Genomic DNA, 17,140 nt, shown 5'->3' with positions numbered 1-17,140 from the left:
GGCAACTCTTGTTGGAGATACAGAAGGAAACAATCACAAAAAAGGTGGTGAAGTCATGGGAAATGGCCCACAACAGTGGGGGATCTCCTTTGCTTGGGATTGTCCAGACTCAACTGGACATGGCCCTTAGACACCTGCTGGAGCTGTGAGCGAAGGGTTGGACTAGAAACTTCCAGAGGTTCCTTCTGGGTGAATGGGTTTGTGGTTATCTATCCACACACAGCTGGAGACGCATTTGGAAAGAAGCGAGTGGAGGCAGCAGTGGTGGAAAGAATTGATCCGAAAGGCGTGGACTGTGAAGGTAAAAAGCACGGACTTGCCTCATGACAGCTCTGAAGGGCAGATTCAGCCCCAGCGTCCACTGCTCCCCAAAAAGAACAGTGCTCTGACAAGTACAATTCCCTTTGGCTTTCTTCTTTACTATGGCATAAAATTAAAATGACATAGGCCCTGCCTGTATTGCTATGCTGTACAGTTTTCAGCAGTTGTCATGCACCTGTCAAAACACAATGACTGTATTTCTGAAACTCACCAAGTGAAGCAAGAATCTCCAGTGTCCTCATTGTGGGCTGGATATAAAACCAGAGTTTCTGCAGTGACAGAAGTCCCTGTCTCTGAAGATGTTCCAGCTGGGTAATAAGTATCATGTATTCTTTGATTAGAGTCCGCATAGCAGCAGCCAGAGCATGATTTACCTGTCCATACTCAAAGGAAGACTTCTCCTCTACAAACCTGTAAAAAGCAAAACAGAAACTCTTTCAGGCAAGGCACACTCTAGCATTTTCAGGAATTTTATCTTTGGGATACTGTACAAGCACACAAGCAGATTGTGTGCTGGAAAGTCTTCAGCTGGAGTTTCAGGTCTCACATCTGCTCTGTGTCCCCCTCCCCATTTCCCATCACCCCATTTCATAGCACAGAAAGCTGCAGGCAGAGGTTTTCTCTCAAATTGCAAGGGAACTAGAATTATTTGCAAAACCACTATGTAAAAAGCAGGAAACACGGAGAAATTCATAGCAGAGTAGGAAGAGACAAGCCAGAACAAGCAGACATCTCCTATTTGCACTTTGCCTGAATGTACCAAGACCAAGTTTGGAAAAAATGAAGGTGAGATGAATGAAGAACTGAACTAGCAACACAAATGAGAAACCCAGCACAAAGAAACATATCTAAAATAAATTCAAATAAATTGTCATTCATATTTTATATCCCCAGAGGTTTAAATTAAGCTTGGAAGTTAACATCTGCACAATGACAGATTCTCTATTCCACAATCTGATGCTCAAAGAAGAACATCCTCCTCTGACAAAGTCAGCTTGGTACCTGGTGACAGCAGAGTAACTTGCTGCTACAGGAAGAATCCTGGTCACCAACTCTTTGATGGACAAGTCCAAGTTTGGATCGACTGAAAATGCTCGGTTCTGCCTGCCTATGAGAGGCTGTGCTGTGATGTATCTTCCATCCACACCAATCAGAACGTACAGCAAGTCCTCCACAATCATGGATTCTTGGGAGGCCAATGGCAAAGTACCTATTTTCAAAGAAAAGGAAAAAAAAGAACACAATCACAACATGCTGCAGTACTACCTGATCGTCCATTCACATCATTTCAATCTAGTACTCAAAGCCCGAAAGTAAGACCTACTACCATTCAAAGAGAACAAAGGCAAATCACACAGAGCTAAATCAAGATACAGAGAAAGAGTTTAAAACTGAATTAGAGTTGACTCCAAAATCATCTGCCTTGCCTTCCAGGAAAACGGAATGCTTTGCTCATTTATACTCAAAGCAGACCAAGTAGACAGGGCTACACATGCAACATCTGTGGCCACGAGACCACCACAGCTTCTGCTGCTGATCCTTCCACCCAAAAGGGCTCACTTGTTCTGAACCTGAGGAGTTCCACTCTTGTCAGCTACTCCCCCTACCTCCCCCTCCACTGAAATATTCCAATATCAAGAAAACAGTTCAAATACAGACACAAAGAAATGCCAGCCCAGAAAAAGCTGCACGTGAACTGCAAATTGCAGGGTCTCTGAAAGGTGCGGTCAACTGCAAACCGGATGCAAAGAAGCATAAAGGACTCAACCCAAAATATAATCAAGTGCATCAGAAGATCAGGGAACAGAGTTGCTACAGCACTAACTCCAGCAAAGCTTGTCTCACGGAACAAGGCAACAACCCCTCTCCATTTGTAGGATTGTACGTGAGACAACAGCTCTGAATTTGCCAGGAACACACCCTCACAGCACAGCCCAAAAGACCCCAGCAGAAAAGCAGTGGTGGACACACTATTGAAGGGCACCTCCAAGAATGTGCCGACTGACTTCACGTCCCCCTTAGTGCAGCCCAAATCCACATCAGGACAAAGCTACAAGTTTCTTGTAGTTCCACAGTTCTAGGGAATAGAAACATGAGTCTCTAACTCAGCTGTTCTCTTCCAAAAAAAAGTACTGAAATCTAATTTATGAATAAGAAACTATACACAGCTCAGTCTAACGCCAGAATACCATAGGGTGAGATTAGTCCCCTGCTGCTCTGGATTTTAGAGAGGCTCTGACTCAAGAGAGAAAAAGGACTGGGAAACTCAAAACAGATTAGGTCCCCTGGATCAACAGTGGGGCTGGAATTGAGCACAGCAGAAACACTGTGAGCAAAATAAGTTTGGGGTTTGTTTTCTGAACCCTGCTCTCCATCTGCAGAGTGCAAGGAGCCAGGTTTTGCTTTCATCCTGAGTGTGATGAAATCTGAACAGCACTTCCAAACAAGTACAAAACACAAAAAGTTAATGCAGTTTTCCCTGCGTATCACATACCTATGGGTACCGTTGTGTCAGTGCTTAAACTGGTGCCAATTAAGAAATCTCCAATAAGTGCAGGTCTCTCGTATACCCAGGAAGGAAATACTGGAATGGGCTGACCAGAATTCTTCTTGTTCTGCTTATCTCGGAGCATTTTTCGTGTAAGCTCAAGAGGCTGTTGGAAAAAGAGAGAGAGAAATGAAAAAACAAGGTCTTCAGAAGTTCAAGAAATTTTGAATTTTAAGCAGAAATGGATTGTACACTGATAATCTGAGATCAGAAAGTAGAATAGCAGATGTTTCAGTAGCACGGTATAGAATCTGTTCTCTCAGTATCATCTAGTCTATTGATCCCAGTGCTACACAGGTGATTTTTCATATAGTTGGCCTTCTTTTTATTGGCAGGTACGTCAAATAACACCTTTCTGCAGCCCTCCCCACCAGCCTGGGTGCTAGGGCACACACAGGGCAGCAGAATGGGGACACGCACAACCAGCAGGCAGATTACTCATTTGTAAAGCACACCAGGAGAAAGGCAGAAAAGTCCTTCCAGAAGCAGTAACATCGTCTTCAAGGGGCGCTTGCAGAGAGGCTAAGGAACACCTCTGAACTTGGTTCTGCACTGAGCAGCTGTGTGCCAAATGAAGTCCAGATAATCCACAGATGGCTGGAAAAGGATGGAGTTTTTTTATTCTGAATAGGAGCCAGCGAAGGAAGTGAGCTCGCAAAGACCAAAAGACTTTCCATCCCTGGCTCCGCGTGTCTGATACTAAAATAAATGGAGTGCAAGATGAATTATCAGCTAGGGAGGCCTGTGAGATGTACAATCTACATGAACATTTAGTGCCCCAAGCACACAAACATGGGGTACGTGCTTATGAATGCCATTTCCGAAGCTCCACAGATGTGTACGTGAAATGGGATATGTACTGGGTCGTCTCGCTTTGCTCTTGTAGAGGTCTCAGCAGGATTTGGGAAGGAAGCAAACACACATGTGAGCTTTGCATCTTAAAGAACAGTGCTCTTACATGTGAAGGTCAGTTGACAAACGCTGGGGCTGGCCCCGGCCATTTTTCACATTCTCAGGTCTGCCCAGTGCTGGGTCTTGAAATCCTGCACAAAAGCAACAGCTGCGGGACCGCTCCTCCAAGCAGCACCAGCTCCAGGCACTTTTGCTGCGGTCACTGCTGGCATAACACCAGTACAACGTCCTCAGGTCAGAGAAGCAGCCCAAAGCAACATTCCTACTTGTTTTGTATATGGGGGCTCTGCTAGAAGGACCTCGATTTCTCTGCTCCCCTAACAGAAACAGGTCTCTCACAGGAGGGTATGGAGAAGGATGAAGCACCAAGTAAGCTGCCTGCAATTCAAAGGGTGACTAAACTTCACATAAAATTATGGATCTCAGTGTAGGACTGAGTCCTTCAGGTGGGTAAACAACTTGAACTCCTTTATAAATCTTAAACTCATACAGTGAGAAAATATTCCTCTACTGAAGTACTAGGTAGTACCTTACTTGTCCCTCATGATCTGGACACACAGACATTGGCCAAAAGATCAAACCATCCTGTGTGCTTTCTGCATCGTCCTGAGCTCCAGGTCATGAAAGGAAGACCTGGAATGGAAGGTCTCCCTGTAGTGCTCGCCCCATGCAACACGGCTGTATGAACAAGCTTCTGCTTAGAAGGGCAGCCAGTACCACATCTTCCCAACTGGCAGGGAGCAATGAGGTGGAAGAAAAGCTCCACAAACCATGGATCTCACCATCACAGCACCTCCATGAACCATGCATACTTATGAGAGGACAGACTAAGAAAGTATTTAAGTCCAAAAGCTTCTGAGGTATTGTGCAAAGTGTGGGAGTCCTCACAACCCAAGAGAGCTGGGTAAGGTCTCAGCAGCACATGTGGATGGAAGACAGGACTATAAAATAGCTAGTTCAGTGAGATGGGCTACATGGAAGTTACACCTTGGAAATTCAGAGACGTGAAGTCATTACACCTTGGAAATTCAGAGACGTGAAGTAATTCCTGTCTCCAGCTGCCAAAATGAAACCAGATCATAGACTCATAGAATGGTTTGCGTTAGCAAAGCTTGGTAGGACACATCAGGAACGCATCAGCACAGCTTCAAGCGGTCGTTTGAAATGCGAAAATGAAATGACATTAACCCCTGTCAGTTAGAACTGTTGTGGCCTAAACTTGACTTGCCTTAACTGACTTCAATACAAAAAGGCCGCTTTTATTAAGAACAGCACAAGGATTTAATATAATCTGACTAATAAATTTTGAGAGATAATTTATAATACATTATCTGCACAGATACGAATGTTCATAATTAGAATCATAGAATCATTTTGATTGGCAAAGACCCTCAAGATCAAGTCCAACCGTTAACCCACCCCTGGCACTACCCCATGTCCCTGAGAACCTCATCTCCACGTCTGTTCAACCCCTCCAGGGACAGTGACTCTACCACTGCCCTGGGCAGCCTGTTCCAATGCCCGACAACCCTTTGGGGAAGAAATTGTTCCCCAGATCCAACCTCAACCTCCCCTGGCACAACTTGAGGCCGTTTCCTCTGGTCCTGGTGCTTGTTCCTGGGGAGCAGAGCCCGACTCCCCCTGGCTCCAAGCTGCTTTCAGGCAGTTCAGAGATCAGAAGGTCTCCCCTCAGCTCCTGTTCTCCAGGCTGAACCCCCCAGGTCCCTCAGCCACTCCCATCACACTTGTGCTCCAGCCCCTTCCCCAGCTCCGTTCCCTCCTCTGAACTCGCTCCAGCACCTCAAGGGCTTTCCTGTGCCCAAAACCGAACCCAGGATTTGAGGTGGGGCCTCACCAGTGCCAAGTACAGGGGAACAATCACTCCTCTGGTCATTCACTAGATGATAGAAGTTAAGAGCATGGCTGTTCACATGAGCAGAATGGAGAGATTTTATGCCCAAAGCCTGGGAAGAAACTGTACCTGCTGAACACTGGCGTTGGCTGCGACGCTGCCCAGCTGCTTGCGTAGCTCCTCCAGCTCCTGCAGAGAGATCTTGGAAGTAGACGAGGGAATGGAAAAATTTGTGCTGCTGCTGGTTGCTGCACTTGCTGCAAGTTCTGCCCTTTCTTTAGCATTTTGTTGCAAATACTGGAGTGTCTGTACATACACAAAAACCAAACGATTTTGTGAACACGGGGCAGCACGCGCTGAAGCAAAAAACATATGACCATAAGACGGGTGTGCTGAATCAGACCACAGGTCTTCCTGTCCCGATTTCCCACGTTTTAGTGGTTTATATCAAGAAAATTGTAATTCTCAGCAGTGCTTAAATAATTAAATGCTAGAACTGGTTATCTGTTGATTGCAATGCATTTTGCTGAACACTGTCATCAGAAAGGGTGTTATACTTAAAATCATTGCTTTGTTGCTACAGCTAAATACTTATAACACATCCAGTTCTAAAGAAGAAACAAACCTCTTTGTCTTCTGTGAGTTTTGACAGTAGATAAACTAAGGAATCTAGATGTCTCGTATTTTTAGACTTCAGCTCATCATACTTCTTCAAAAAATCTTCAGGAGTTCGAGAAAACTCTGCTATTTTGACCTGTAAAACACCACATTAATATTAAACATTAAATGTAGATTATTATCACAGTATTCAAAAGAGGAGTATTGTGTGAGGATGCAGCTGCTGCCGCCGCAGAGGTGCTGCAGGGAATGGGTTTGGGACTGAACGCTGCAGTGTTGGTCTCTTGCAAACAATTCTGCTGGAGGAGAGTGGGGGCCCTGGCTATTCAGGTGATGGAGAAGGGACTGTGGCAAAGAAAATACGAAGGTAAGCGCAGGATCTGTAGTGGGGCTCACTTTGCACATGCTCGGCCTGAAGCAATATAATTTTGTATCATAGAATCACAGAATCATTTTGGTTGGAAAAGGCCCTCAAGATCAAGTCCAAGCATTAACCCAACCCTGGCACTACCCCATGTCCCTGAGAAACTCATTTCCGCGTCTGTTCAACCCCTTCAGGGATGGTGACTCCAGCACTGCCCTGAGCAGCCTGTTCCAACGCCCAACAGCCCTTTCTGTGAAGAAATTGTTCCCAAGTGAAGTGGGAACTGTAGCTGTGCATGTAAATGACACATAAGCCTGGAATTAGAGAAAACATGCAGTTTAGGCTACAAAGATCTGAACTTTCAGACAGAGTTAGCAATTTTCCAGCGCTTACAGCTTAACTGATGGATTGCTTTTAAAAATGACAATGAAAAGCAGTATTACAGCCACAGAAGTACACCTGGTCATCAGAGTGTTGGGCTTTAATCCCCAATACCTAGGTGATACTCAGTCAAGTATTTATTCATAAAATCGTATTTCATACAGTTACTATTATTAATTTGTTTTATTCCTCCAGAGGACAACCCCTTAAATTAAAATTTGAAACAACTATCACAAGCACAAAATAAGCTCCTTCTTTGAACTTCCCGCTCACCCCCGTTCTAATAATCCTTCTCATGTTCTTCTACCAACCTCTGCAAGATGTGAGGATTTTACCTTTTTCCTGACATGATCTTTCTACTTCACACCCAAAATAGAGATTCCAGATCAGATTACTCCCTTTTTTACCAACATGAGTTCATCATTATTCTCAGAAAAACTTGGGACAGTCATTAACCCCCACAACACATGTCCAGTCCCACACCCACAGAAGTCAAGATCTCTCACAGAAGCGTTCACATCTGGCCAAGAGAAATCACGCTGAGGAATGTTTTATCTCTAATTTCTCCTTTGGAAGGACGCTCACCTTGGCACTGTGTGCAGAGACAGTGGTGGTAACGTACGGCGTTCGATTCTTTTGCAGAAGATCGATGTAGACTTCGGCTCCTTCCCCGCCATGTACACGCAGCAGGCTGAGCAACTCGTTGACATCGTGGTGAATGCGGAACTCGCTCATATTCCCACCTGACGGAGCTCCGTGGGTGCAGAAATGAAGGCGGTAAGTTACTATTTTACCACCGCAAATGAAAACACACCTGCAGAAACAACATTTCCTGATTATATTATGAGCCTGCAGGGTATGCCAAAATATTTGGCAGAAACAAAGAAATACACGTAAGGGGAAGAAGCAAATAGAGACACTCGTTATCATGCCTGAATTATGTGTCCTGGTACAAACCCCACCTTAAATGTAGGTGAGCCGGGAAAGGATTTTTCAATCTCAAAATTACACTGGCAGTGGAAAAGTCACTGAATCATTGTAAGAAGTGCTGGTCTGCGTGCTGACAGACTGCAGATGCAGCAGAAATCACTGGCTTCAGCAGCCCACCCACGCTGCTGCTTCTGAAGTTATTCCGAAGCAGTTTTGCCAAGTTTAGGGGTCTCTATATCCTGCTGCCCATTTTATTAACAGACAAGCATTAAATTCTGCGAAGTCACTTAAATGATGGCCACAGAAACATCTAATTGAGGCATGAGGCAAGTATGGAGGTTAACGTGGCACCTGTACAGAAGGAAGTAGCAAGTGCATGGGCACACTTTCGGTTTGCCCAAGTCATTGAATCACTCCGGCTGGAATGGATCTGTGCAAGCCTCGTCCAACTCTCCACCGAAAACCAAGCCAAATTTGAGCAGTCTGTGCAGGGCCTTGTCCAGTCCAAGCTTAAACATCTGCATAGATCCTCCAGACTCTCCCACCACGCTGGGCCCTGATCCTCACATGGAAACACCTTTTCCTAATACCCAGCTGGGGTTTCCCGTGCTGCAGCTTGTGCCAGTGCCTCTGGGACTCTCGCTGTGCCTCTCCCAGCAGAGTCCGGCTCCTCTGGGACCCTTTTGGGCCGGGGGAGATGCTGTTAGACCTTCACCTTCTCATCTCTGGCTGAGCAAGCCCAGCTCCCTCAGCCTCTCCTCGCACACCCTGGCCCTCACCCACCCAGGGGGTGTCCCTGGGCTCACTCTGATTTGTTTATAAGTCTCTCAGAAGGGAATCCCAAGACTGGACAGTTTGGGATGTGGTGTCACAAATGAGGCACCTGCTGCCACGTCCTGGCTAACAGGGGTGAGAATGGGCCTTTGCTGCCGTTTGGGTTATTGCGGCCCCAAGGACTCAGCATTTGCACTTTTTCCGATTCCTTAAGGTTTCTGTGAGCCCACCTCTCCGGCCTGTCAGGGTCCCTGTGAGTCGCCACCACAACCACACCCATGAACCCCTTGCCCCGACTGTGGGACATGGGTACTCGCCAAAAGCCACCTCTCCTGTCGCGCTGGCTGCCAAAGGACTCAGAGAATGTCACCAGCCCCAGCAGCAAGGATCAGCACCAGCTACAACCCCCAGCTCCCCTTGGGCTGCTGAAGCGATTAGGGGACAAGAGCGTAAGGAATGAGAGGCCGAGGGAGCCGGGCTGGCTCAGCCGGACCCAACGGCATCTCCCCCAGCCCAAAGGGGTCCCGGAGATGCTGGGGCCGGACTCTGCTGGGAAGGGCACAGCGAGAGCCCCAGAGGCACCGGCACAAGCTGCAGCGCGGGAAACCCCGGCCGGCCCCAAGGAACCAGCCCGTCCCCGTGCGAGCGGGGGGTCCGTGGCCCGGGCCCATCCCCACGGTGCCCCGACTCGGCCCCCAGCGACCCGCCGCGGCTGCGGCGCTGGCCCTGCTGGGAGCGGGGCCGGGCCGGAGACCCCGCCCGGGTGCTGCGGCAGGACCCTCCGCTTCCCGGTACTTCCTGCCCCGGTCCTCCCGGGGGTTCCCGCTCCATCCCCGGTCCCCGCAGCGGCTCCGGGCAGCGCCTCAACCCGGGCCCACCCCTACCTGCCCGCCCGGAAGTGCGGTGGCCGGCGCCCCCGGAAGTGAACCCTGCGCATGCCCACCGCTCCGCACAGGCTCCCGGAGCGCGTCCGGCGCATGCGCAGTCCGCCGGCTCCCCGGGCCGTGGCGATGCTGCCGCTGCCGCCGGGTCTGCGCCGCCGCCTGCGGGAGGGGCCGCCCCCGCCGCCCGCCCCGCCGCGGGCCCCGCCCGCCCCGCCCGCCCCGCCCGCCCCGCCCTTCGCATTCACCCCCCGCCGTCTCCGCCTCGGCCTCCACCACCCGCTCCTGGAGGTGAGGGGCTGCCTCCCTGCGCCGGGCGGGCCCCCCCGGGCCTGGGCCTGGGCCTGGGCCCGGGCCCGGGCCTCGGCCTCGGCCTCTGTGGACTCTGGGCTCGCTCTGTGGAAAGCAGCGGCCGCTCCCTTAGAGCCTCCCGGGGCTCCCCCGGCGCGGTACCGTGAAGAGGAGGGGTTTGCCCGCCTGCCTACGGTCTTTCTCTCCTCTCTTAGGATGGGGACGTGCACAGGCACCTCTACCTGCAGGGTGTCCTCACCAGCCTGGCCGAGGTGGCGGAGGGACCCAAGTAAGTGAGGCCGGGCCGCCCGGGCGCGGCGGTGGCTGCAGGCGTGCCGCTCGGTTCGTGGGTCCCACTCCGGCTCACGGCAGCGGGGTGCGAACCCTGCCCACCTTCTTGGCACCCGTGGGACCCCCTGGCGCTGCACCGGAGCGGGCGCTGCTCATCTTGTCTGAGGGCAAGGAGGAAAAATAAGTTGAAAGGGAGAAGAGGCAGACACATCGCAAAGCGGTTTGATGAAGGAGAATGAAGCGGTGTAGTTTGCAAACCTCTAACATCTTGCTGAAAAGGCCAAAAATTGATGTTTTGTGTTGCAGTCAGCTGCCTGTCTAAATGCTGGCTTCTTTGCATGCTGGATGTGATGTCATTTCACTGAGCGTTCCCCATAGGCAGAATGGCAAGTGTAGAGTCTTACTTCTGGGCAGGAACAACGCCAGGTTCTAGTATAAGTTGGGGAACGACTTATTAGAGAGCAGTATAGGGGAAAGGGACCTGGGAGTCTTGGGGACAGCAGGATGACCATGAGCCAGCACTGGGCCCTTGTGGCCAGGAAGGCCAATGGGGCCTGGAGTGGATTAGGAGGGAGGTGGTTAGTAGGTTGAAAGAGGTTCTCCTTACCCTCTGCTCTGCCCTGGTGAGACTGCACCTGGAATTTTGTGTCCAGTTCTGGGCCCCTCAGTTCCAGAAGGACAGGGAACAGCTGGAGAGAGTCCAGTGCAGAGCCACGAAGATGATGATTAAGGGAGTGGAGCACCTCCCATGTGAGGAAAGGCTGAGGGAGCTGGGGCTCTTGAGCTTGGAGAAGAGGAGACTGAGGGGCAACCTCATTCATGGTTATAAATATATAAAGGGTGAGTGTCATGAGGATGGAGCCAGGCTCTTCTCGGTGACAACCAATGATAGGACAAGGGGCAATGGGTATAAACTGGAACACAGGAGGTTCCATTTAAATTTGAGAAGAAACTTTTTCATGGTGAGGGTGCCAGAGCCTGGACCAGGCTGCCCAGGCAGGTTGTGGAGTCTCCTTCTCTGCAGACATTCCAACCTGCCTGGACGCCTTCCTGTGTAACCTCATCTGGGTGTTCCTGCTCCGGCGGTGGGATTGGACTAGATGGGCTTTCGAGGCCCCTTCCAATCCCTAACATTCTGTGATACTGTGTTAAGGCATCTATAATATGTCTGAATGTTGGGACTGTAGCTAAAGAAGAGGATTTAAGTGGCAGGTTATTATTTATCTGGCTAAAACAGCAGGAGAGCTATGTGGTACAGACCGCTGGTTTGGGAAGTGGAGCCTGGGAGAGAATCTTCGTCTGCCTTTAAAACCTGCTCTTGTACATAAAACTGAGGAAGCTGAGGGTTGTGTGAGGTGCCTGTTAAAGAGCATTGGCACAAAGTTTTAATCCACAGCTGCAGCTTTAAGGTCAAACAGTTTATTTCTCATATTGCTGCTTGGTGTTTGTTCTTAATCAAAGCAGCACTTCACGGGTTGATAATATATATGGTACTCAAGCCACAACAGCAAAAAAGAGTTGCCAACTGCCAGCTCCATCATAATCTTCATTGCATTGCACCTTGCATTTAATTTAAGTACTATTCACAAAAAATTCCACAAGTAATAAAGTCATCTAGAGGGATATACGCAGCTTAAATCAAGGCTTCAATGTAATTTAGGGTGTGGATGTCCTGATTTCCCCACAGGGTGTCTGAATTCAGTTGCCACATCTCAGGGTGCTGCCAGGTCTTTGACACGCTGGAGGGCTACGAGCACCACTACAACACGCTGCACAGGAACGTCTGCTCCTTCTGCAAGCGTTCCTTTCCCTCAGCCCGCCTCCTGGATGTTCACATCTTGGAGTGGCACGACTCTCTTTTCCAGATCATGGCCGAGAAACAGAACATGGTGAGTTGCTGTGCCCAGCCCTTTGCTCGTGGTCAGTGTGTGCAGCGTGGGAGGGCGCCCATCTCCCCAGCTGACACTGTTTGCCTTCCTCAATTATGTCTTTTGTGTTTTTTTTTTTTTTTTTCTTCTCCCCACCTTTCAGTACAAGTGTTTGGTAGAAGGCTGTGTGGAGAAGTTCAAGAGCAGCAAGGACAGAAAGGATCACTTGGTCACTGCTCACCTCTATCCTGCTGACTTTCGGTTCGATAGGCCAAGGAAAGCAAAAAGGTAACTGCAGAACTGCCACAGTACGACTGGGTTTCCCCCGTAGAGGTGATGTTGTACTTCTCTGCTGTCACACTCCCTTTCCAGAGTAAGCAAGTTACATCCTAAGCAGCTCAGAAATGATGTTTTCTGCCGCAGGTAGGCTTGCAAGTCTTTCTCTGGCAATGTTCTGCTTTATCTTGAAGTGCATCTTCTCTCCCTATGTGGCTTCAGGCTCTGCTCCCTTCATGCTATCTCAGGTGTGAACGCAAAGCTCAGCATCTCTCTGCGTTGCTTTGTGTCCATTTCCTGCGTTGCTGTCCTGCCCTTTGCAATATTCCTGTTCCACAAAAGCACAAGTACAGTGGAGGGAGGCTCTGTCAGTTTGGGGAATGGCTTTCTCAGCTGGCTGCTTGTTTTGAGCACTGCTCTCACCACAGGCATTAATAAAAGGACTGAATGTAATTTTAGGACTTTATAAATGTAGGAGTAGTTACATTTCTACAGTCCTAAAATTACATTCGGCCCTGTGAAGGCAACCGCGAGGCTGATGCAGCCCCCGGGGGAAATGAGTTTGACAGCCTTGCCATGGTCCAACCCTCTGAGCTTGTTGAATGACCTTAGGGACTGAAGACAAGACCCTGGGCACGAAGCTGTGTGCTGTAACGCAGCAGCCCTGAATACTTAGGTAGAAACTCGTACAAGGCTGTCGCGCAGCTCTCCAGTGACCTTTTTGCTGCACCCTGTGGTCTGCGCAGCCCAGTCTCTGTGCCTCCACACAGTAACTCTCCCTAGTTGGACTTGACCTGTTTGATTATGAAATACCTTTCATTTCCCTTGCTCTGGGCATATGTGGCAGCTACTGAGGAAGGATGTGAAATGTTGTCTCTGCAGCGGCCCCTGGCATGTGAGCTCTCCTGCAAAGGATGGTGCCAGCGTGCCGATGGACGTGAGCCAGGAGACGTCGGAGCAGTTCCAAGTGGACCCCATGGAAACAGGGCCCAGCGAGAACATGGAGATCCCTCGGCCTCCAGCCAGCCCTGGCCCCACCACGCCAGAGAAATGGTTCTATAAATCCAGGTCTGTACTGTTGGCTTCCATAGACAAAAATTTCTGGGGCTGGGACCGTATCTTAATTGCATCTTGCAGGACAGCACGGCTCAGGGTGTTTCAGTGTTGAGGATAAGAGTCATGATTTCTATCTATGATTTAGAACCCGTTTTTAAAAGAGGAAGGTGTAAGGAAGGATGGAGTATGCATACACTGTGAAGACCGTGTTAACAAGTTTCTGTTAGTCTGCCCGCCTTTGGTCTCTTCCCAGGGTATTGCAGAGTGGTGTGGGTCTGAAGATAAGAACTCTGTCCTAAAATACTCAAATATTTTCATTCCTGCTTTGTAACACTTTACCATCGCAGCTGACTCGAGGCTGAGCTGGTGCGTGTCCCTGTAGCTGTCTGTGCTTCCGCGCAGTCACGGGCCAAGGCACAAATAAAGCAGGCGAATGTCCTACTCTCACTCAGGTTTTGCAAGGCCAGAGCAGCATTGCTGATTTTTCTGTTTGCTTAGGGTTTGGTTTGGGTTTTTTTTACATAAAATCTTTACAAAAAGCTGAAACTGAATTGTCTAATGCTGGCTTGGCTTTTGAAAACCCCCGCATCATGTGCTGTAAAACTTGCATGAGATACAATGAAAATGATGAATAAAACAACACTGATCTGGGTTCTGGAAAGAGAGTGGTGAATTTTGATGACTACCAAAAATGTCCGGATCCGGGTTATTTTATTCATCATTGTAACTGTCTCTCAGCATAAAGGCTCTGTCACAGAGGCACCCCAAAAGTCAATTTTAGGCGGACAACAATTTCCAAAACAGACTTTATTCTAGCCAGAAAAGTGTAGCCAATAAACTGACTAGAAACAGGTTTTATACAATTATTTAGCACTCCAACAACAGAAAATACAGGTTCAGATATCAGTTGAGGAGATTATTGGGGTACGACAACATAAGAGCACACATACACTCACAAGAAACAAAACCAGAGGCCTCTCACTCCAGGGTACCCACAAGAAATAATCACTCGCCTGGGTCAGGCAAGGGCTCATTCAAGGATATATCCAGTAAATAACCACTCACCCAAATGAGGAGATGAGGCACTCTCAATCCCGGGAAGTCTCCTTAGACCGCGTCCCAGTCTAAGGGGAGGGCTCCAGTTCACAGACCCACTGCTCCAAAAAGACCACTCAAAGAGGGTCTTCAGCGGGGACCCTGTTTTATAGCCTGGTCAGATCTGGCTGTGGGCAATTACAACATAGTCCAAAAGCTTTGCAGCTACTCTGGGCACCTCCTTTGTTAATGACCCTGTCAACTGACCCCTCCTGCCACACCAGCTGGTGGAGGTGAAGTCACCCTGCCCCGGGGCAGGGGATGATGTGACTGTCAGCTCCTTGGTACCATCCTGGGTGTGTAGGTGGGGACAGGCACAGTGGGGCACAAAAGGTGCTAAAAGAGCCATCAAATGCCCTGTTGAAGGCTCCAGATCTCAGGGGGATGCGCAACTGCCACAGACTCATATGGTTTTGCCTAATCTATTCCAGTTAGCAAAGGGATTCTCATGTTTTGAGTTTGTCACGTCTGTGATGTGATGACAGCGTAGAAGCAGCATGATGATCCCATGACTGTGCAGGAGCACCACATGGGGAAACCTGCTTCTGTCCTCAGCTCCTTCTTGCTGTCCCTGGCCTCAGCGTTTGCTCAGCCTTGGTAAAATGGGGCGAGCATTGCTGTTCCGGGGCTTTCTAAGGAGTGTGGGGTCTGAAAGCGCTTGCAACGCCCTGCAGGCAGTGGTTTTGTGTGGGCCTGACAAAATACTGTTGCTAAGTGAGTAATATTTTCAACCTCACTGCTTTGTCCACTGTAACAGCTTATAAACCAGAATGAAACTGTTCTTTGAATTTGATGTCTGCTGCAGGTCAGAAGGAAAATTTGCTGCCGAAAGGCCACACTTTTGCTGCTGCTTCTGCTCTCTTGTTCTTCACAATTGTGTGCTTGCACCACAGACCGCTGCAAGTGCCCAGTGGCATATTGCATTTGTAACACAGTAATCAGTTTTAAAGAGAGGAGAGGCCTCCAGAACACAGAACCCCAGACTGGTTGGGCTTGGAAGGGACCTCTGGAGATCACCCAGTCCAACCCACCTGCTAATGCAGGGTCACCAGAGCAGATCACACAGGATCACGTCCAGGCGGGTTTGAACGTCTCCAGAGAAGGAGACTCCACACCCGCTCTGGGCAGCCTGGTCCAGGGCTCTGGCACCTCAAAGGAAAGAAATTTCTCCTCATATTCAGATGGAACCTTCTGTGTTTCAGTCTGTGCCCGTTGCCTCTCATCCTGTCATGCGGCACCACTGAACAGAGTCTGGTCCATCCTCTTGACACCCACTCTGGAGATGTTTATCATATTGAGATAAGAGCTTCTCTTCTCCAGGCTGAACAGCCCCAGCTCTCTCAGCCTTTCCTTATAAGAAAGTTGCTTCAGACCCCTCAGCATCTCTTGTGTCCCTCTGCTGGACTCCCTCCAGTAGCTCCTTGTCCTTCAACTGGGGAGCCCAGAACTGGACCCAGAACTGCAGATGGGGCCTCACCAGGGCAGAGTAGAGGGGGGAGGAACAACCTCCCTAGACCTGCTGGTCACACTTCCTCATGCACCCCAGGTACCATTGGCCTTCTTGGCCACAGGGCACATTCCTTGCTCATGGTCAACCTGTTGTCCCCCAGAACTCCCAGGTCCTTCTCCACAGAGCTGCCTTCCAGCAGGTCAGCCCCAGCCTGTACTGGTGCCTGGGGCTATTCCTCCCCAGGTGCAGGACCCTACACTTTCCTTGGCTGAACTTCATGAGGTTCCTTTGCACCCAGCTCTCTAGCCTGTCCAGGTCTTGCTGAATGGCAGCACAGCTCACTGGTGTGTCAACCACTCCTCCCAGTTTGGGGTCATCAGCAAACTTGCTGAGCGTGCACTCTGTCCCTCCATCCAGCTCATCGATGAACAGGTTGAACGTGGCTGGACCCAGTGCTGACCCCTGGGGAACCCCGCTGGCTACCAGCCTCCAACCAGACTCCGTGCCGCTGATCCCAACCCTCTGAGCTCTGCCATCAGCCAGTTCTCCATCCGTCTCACTGTCCACTCATCCAACCCACACTTCCTGAGCTTGCCTATGAGGATGTGATGGCAGACAGTGTCAAAAGCCCTGCTGAAGTGAAGGTACACAACACCTACTGCTCTCCCCTCATCTCCCCAGCCACTCATGCCACCTCAGAAGGCTATCAGGTTGGTCACGCATGACTTCCCCTTGGTGAATCCATGCTGACTACTCTCGATAACCACCTTTTCCTCCACATGCTTGGAGATGACATCCAGAATGAGCTGTTCCATCACCTTTCCAGGGATGGTGGTGAGGCTGACTGGCCTGTAGTTTCCTGGGTCCTCCTTCTCCTTCTTGAAGACTGGAGAGACATTGGCTTTCCTCCAGTCCTCAGGCACCTCTCCTCTTCTCCATGACGTTTCAAAGATGATGGAGAGCAGCTTAGCAACATCATCTGCCAATGCCCTCAGCACTCGTAGGTACATCGCATCAGTACAATAGATTTGAACATAAATGTGTGGAATAAACAGGAAAGCAGACCAGCATTTCACCCATTTTTTGACTGACACTTTGGTGATTTAGATGTCCTGCTCCTCTGGTACCTTGCTCTTCCCACTCTGGGAGTTTGAAGTGTGACACAAGGCACAAAGCGTCACGGAGATCCCGTGAGAGGTGGAATGTTTGTGTCTCTTAGAGCCTGTCTCCCT

At 49.6% G+C, this 17,140-nt stretch overlaps 2 protein-coding genes across 2 annotated transcripts in view; one reads left to right on the top strand and one right to left on the bottom strand.

The window, feature by feature from the left end:
- TUBGCP2 (tubulin gamma complex component 2) overlaps nucleotides 1-9,623 on the bottom strand; it is a 29,776-nt gene extending 20,153 nt beyond the window's left edge. The window contains exons 1-7 of the mRNA XM_065639249.1: nucleotides 9,585-9,623; nucleotides 7,582-7,810; nucleotides 6,259-6,387; nucleotides 5,763-5,939; nucleotides 2,816-2,975; nucleotides 1,324-1,531; nucleotides 533-732 (exon numbers count right to left, since the gene is read on the bottom strand). Coding sequence (XP_065495321.1) covers nucleotides 533-732; nucleotides 1,324-1,531; nucleotides 2,816-2,975; nucleotides 5,763-5,939; nucleotides 6,259-6,387; nucleotides 7,582-7,731 — 1,024 coding nt within the window. The 5' untranslated portion in view covers nucleotides 7,732-7,810; nucleotides 9,585-9,623. The remainder of the gene's footprint in view (nucleotides 1-532; nucleotides 733-1,323; nucleotides 1,532-2,815; nucleotides 2,976-5,762; nucleotides 5,940-6,258; nucleotides 6,388-7,581; nucleotides 7,811-9,584) is intronic.
- Nucleotides 9,624-9,635: 12 nt separating this feature from the next.
- Nucleotides 9,636-16,784, top strand: ZNF511 (zinc finger protein 511). Its single transcript, XM_065639507.1, has 7 exons — nucleotides 9,636-9,872; nucleotides 10,088-10,161; nucleotides 11,851-12,052; nucleotides 12,195-12,319; nucleotides 13,190-13,375; nucleotides 16,326-16,552; nucleotides 16,735-16,784. The coding sequence occupies exons 1-6, from the start codon at nucleotides 9,636-9,638 to the stop codon at nucleotides 16,432-16,434; spliced, it is 933 nt and encodes a 310-aa protein (XP_065495579.1). The 3' UTR covers nucleotides 16,435-16,552; nucleotides 16,735-16,784.
- The last annotated feature ends 356 nt before the right edge of the window (nucleotides 16,785-17,140 follow it).

This window comes from Caloenas nicobarica, chromosome 7 (assembly GCF_036013445.1).
Source record: "Caloenas nicobarica isolate bCalNic1 chromosome 7, bCalNic1.hap1, whole genome shotgun sequence".
NCBI lineage: Eukaryota > Metazoa > Chordata > Aves > Columbiformes > Columbidae > Caloenas > Caloenas nicobarica.
This window is presented reverse-complemented; position numbering and strand designations above follow the sequence as displayed.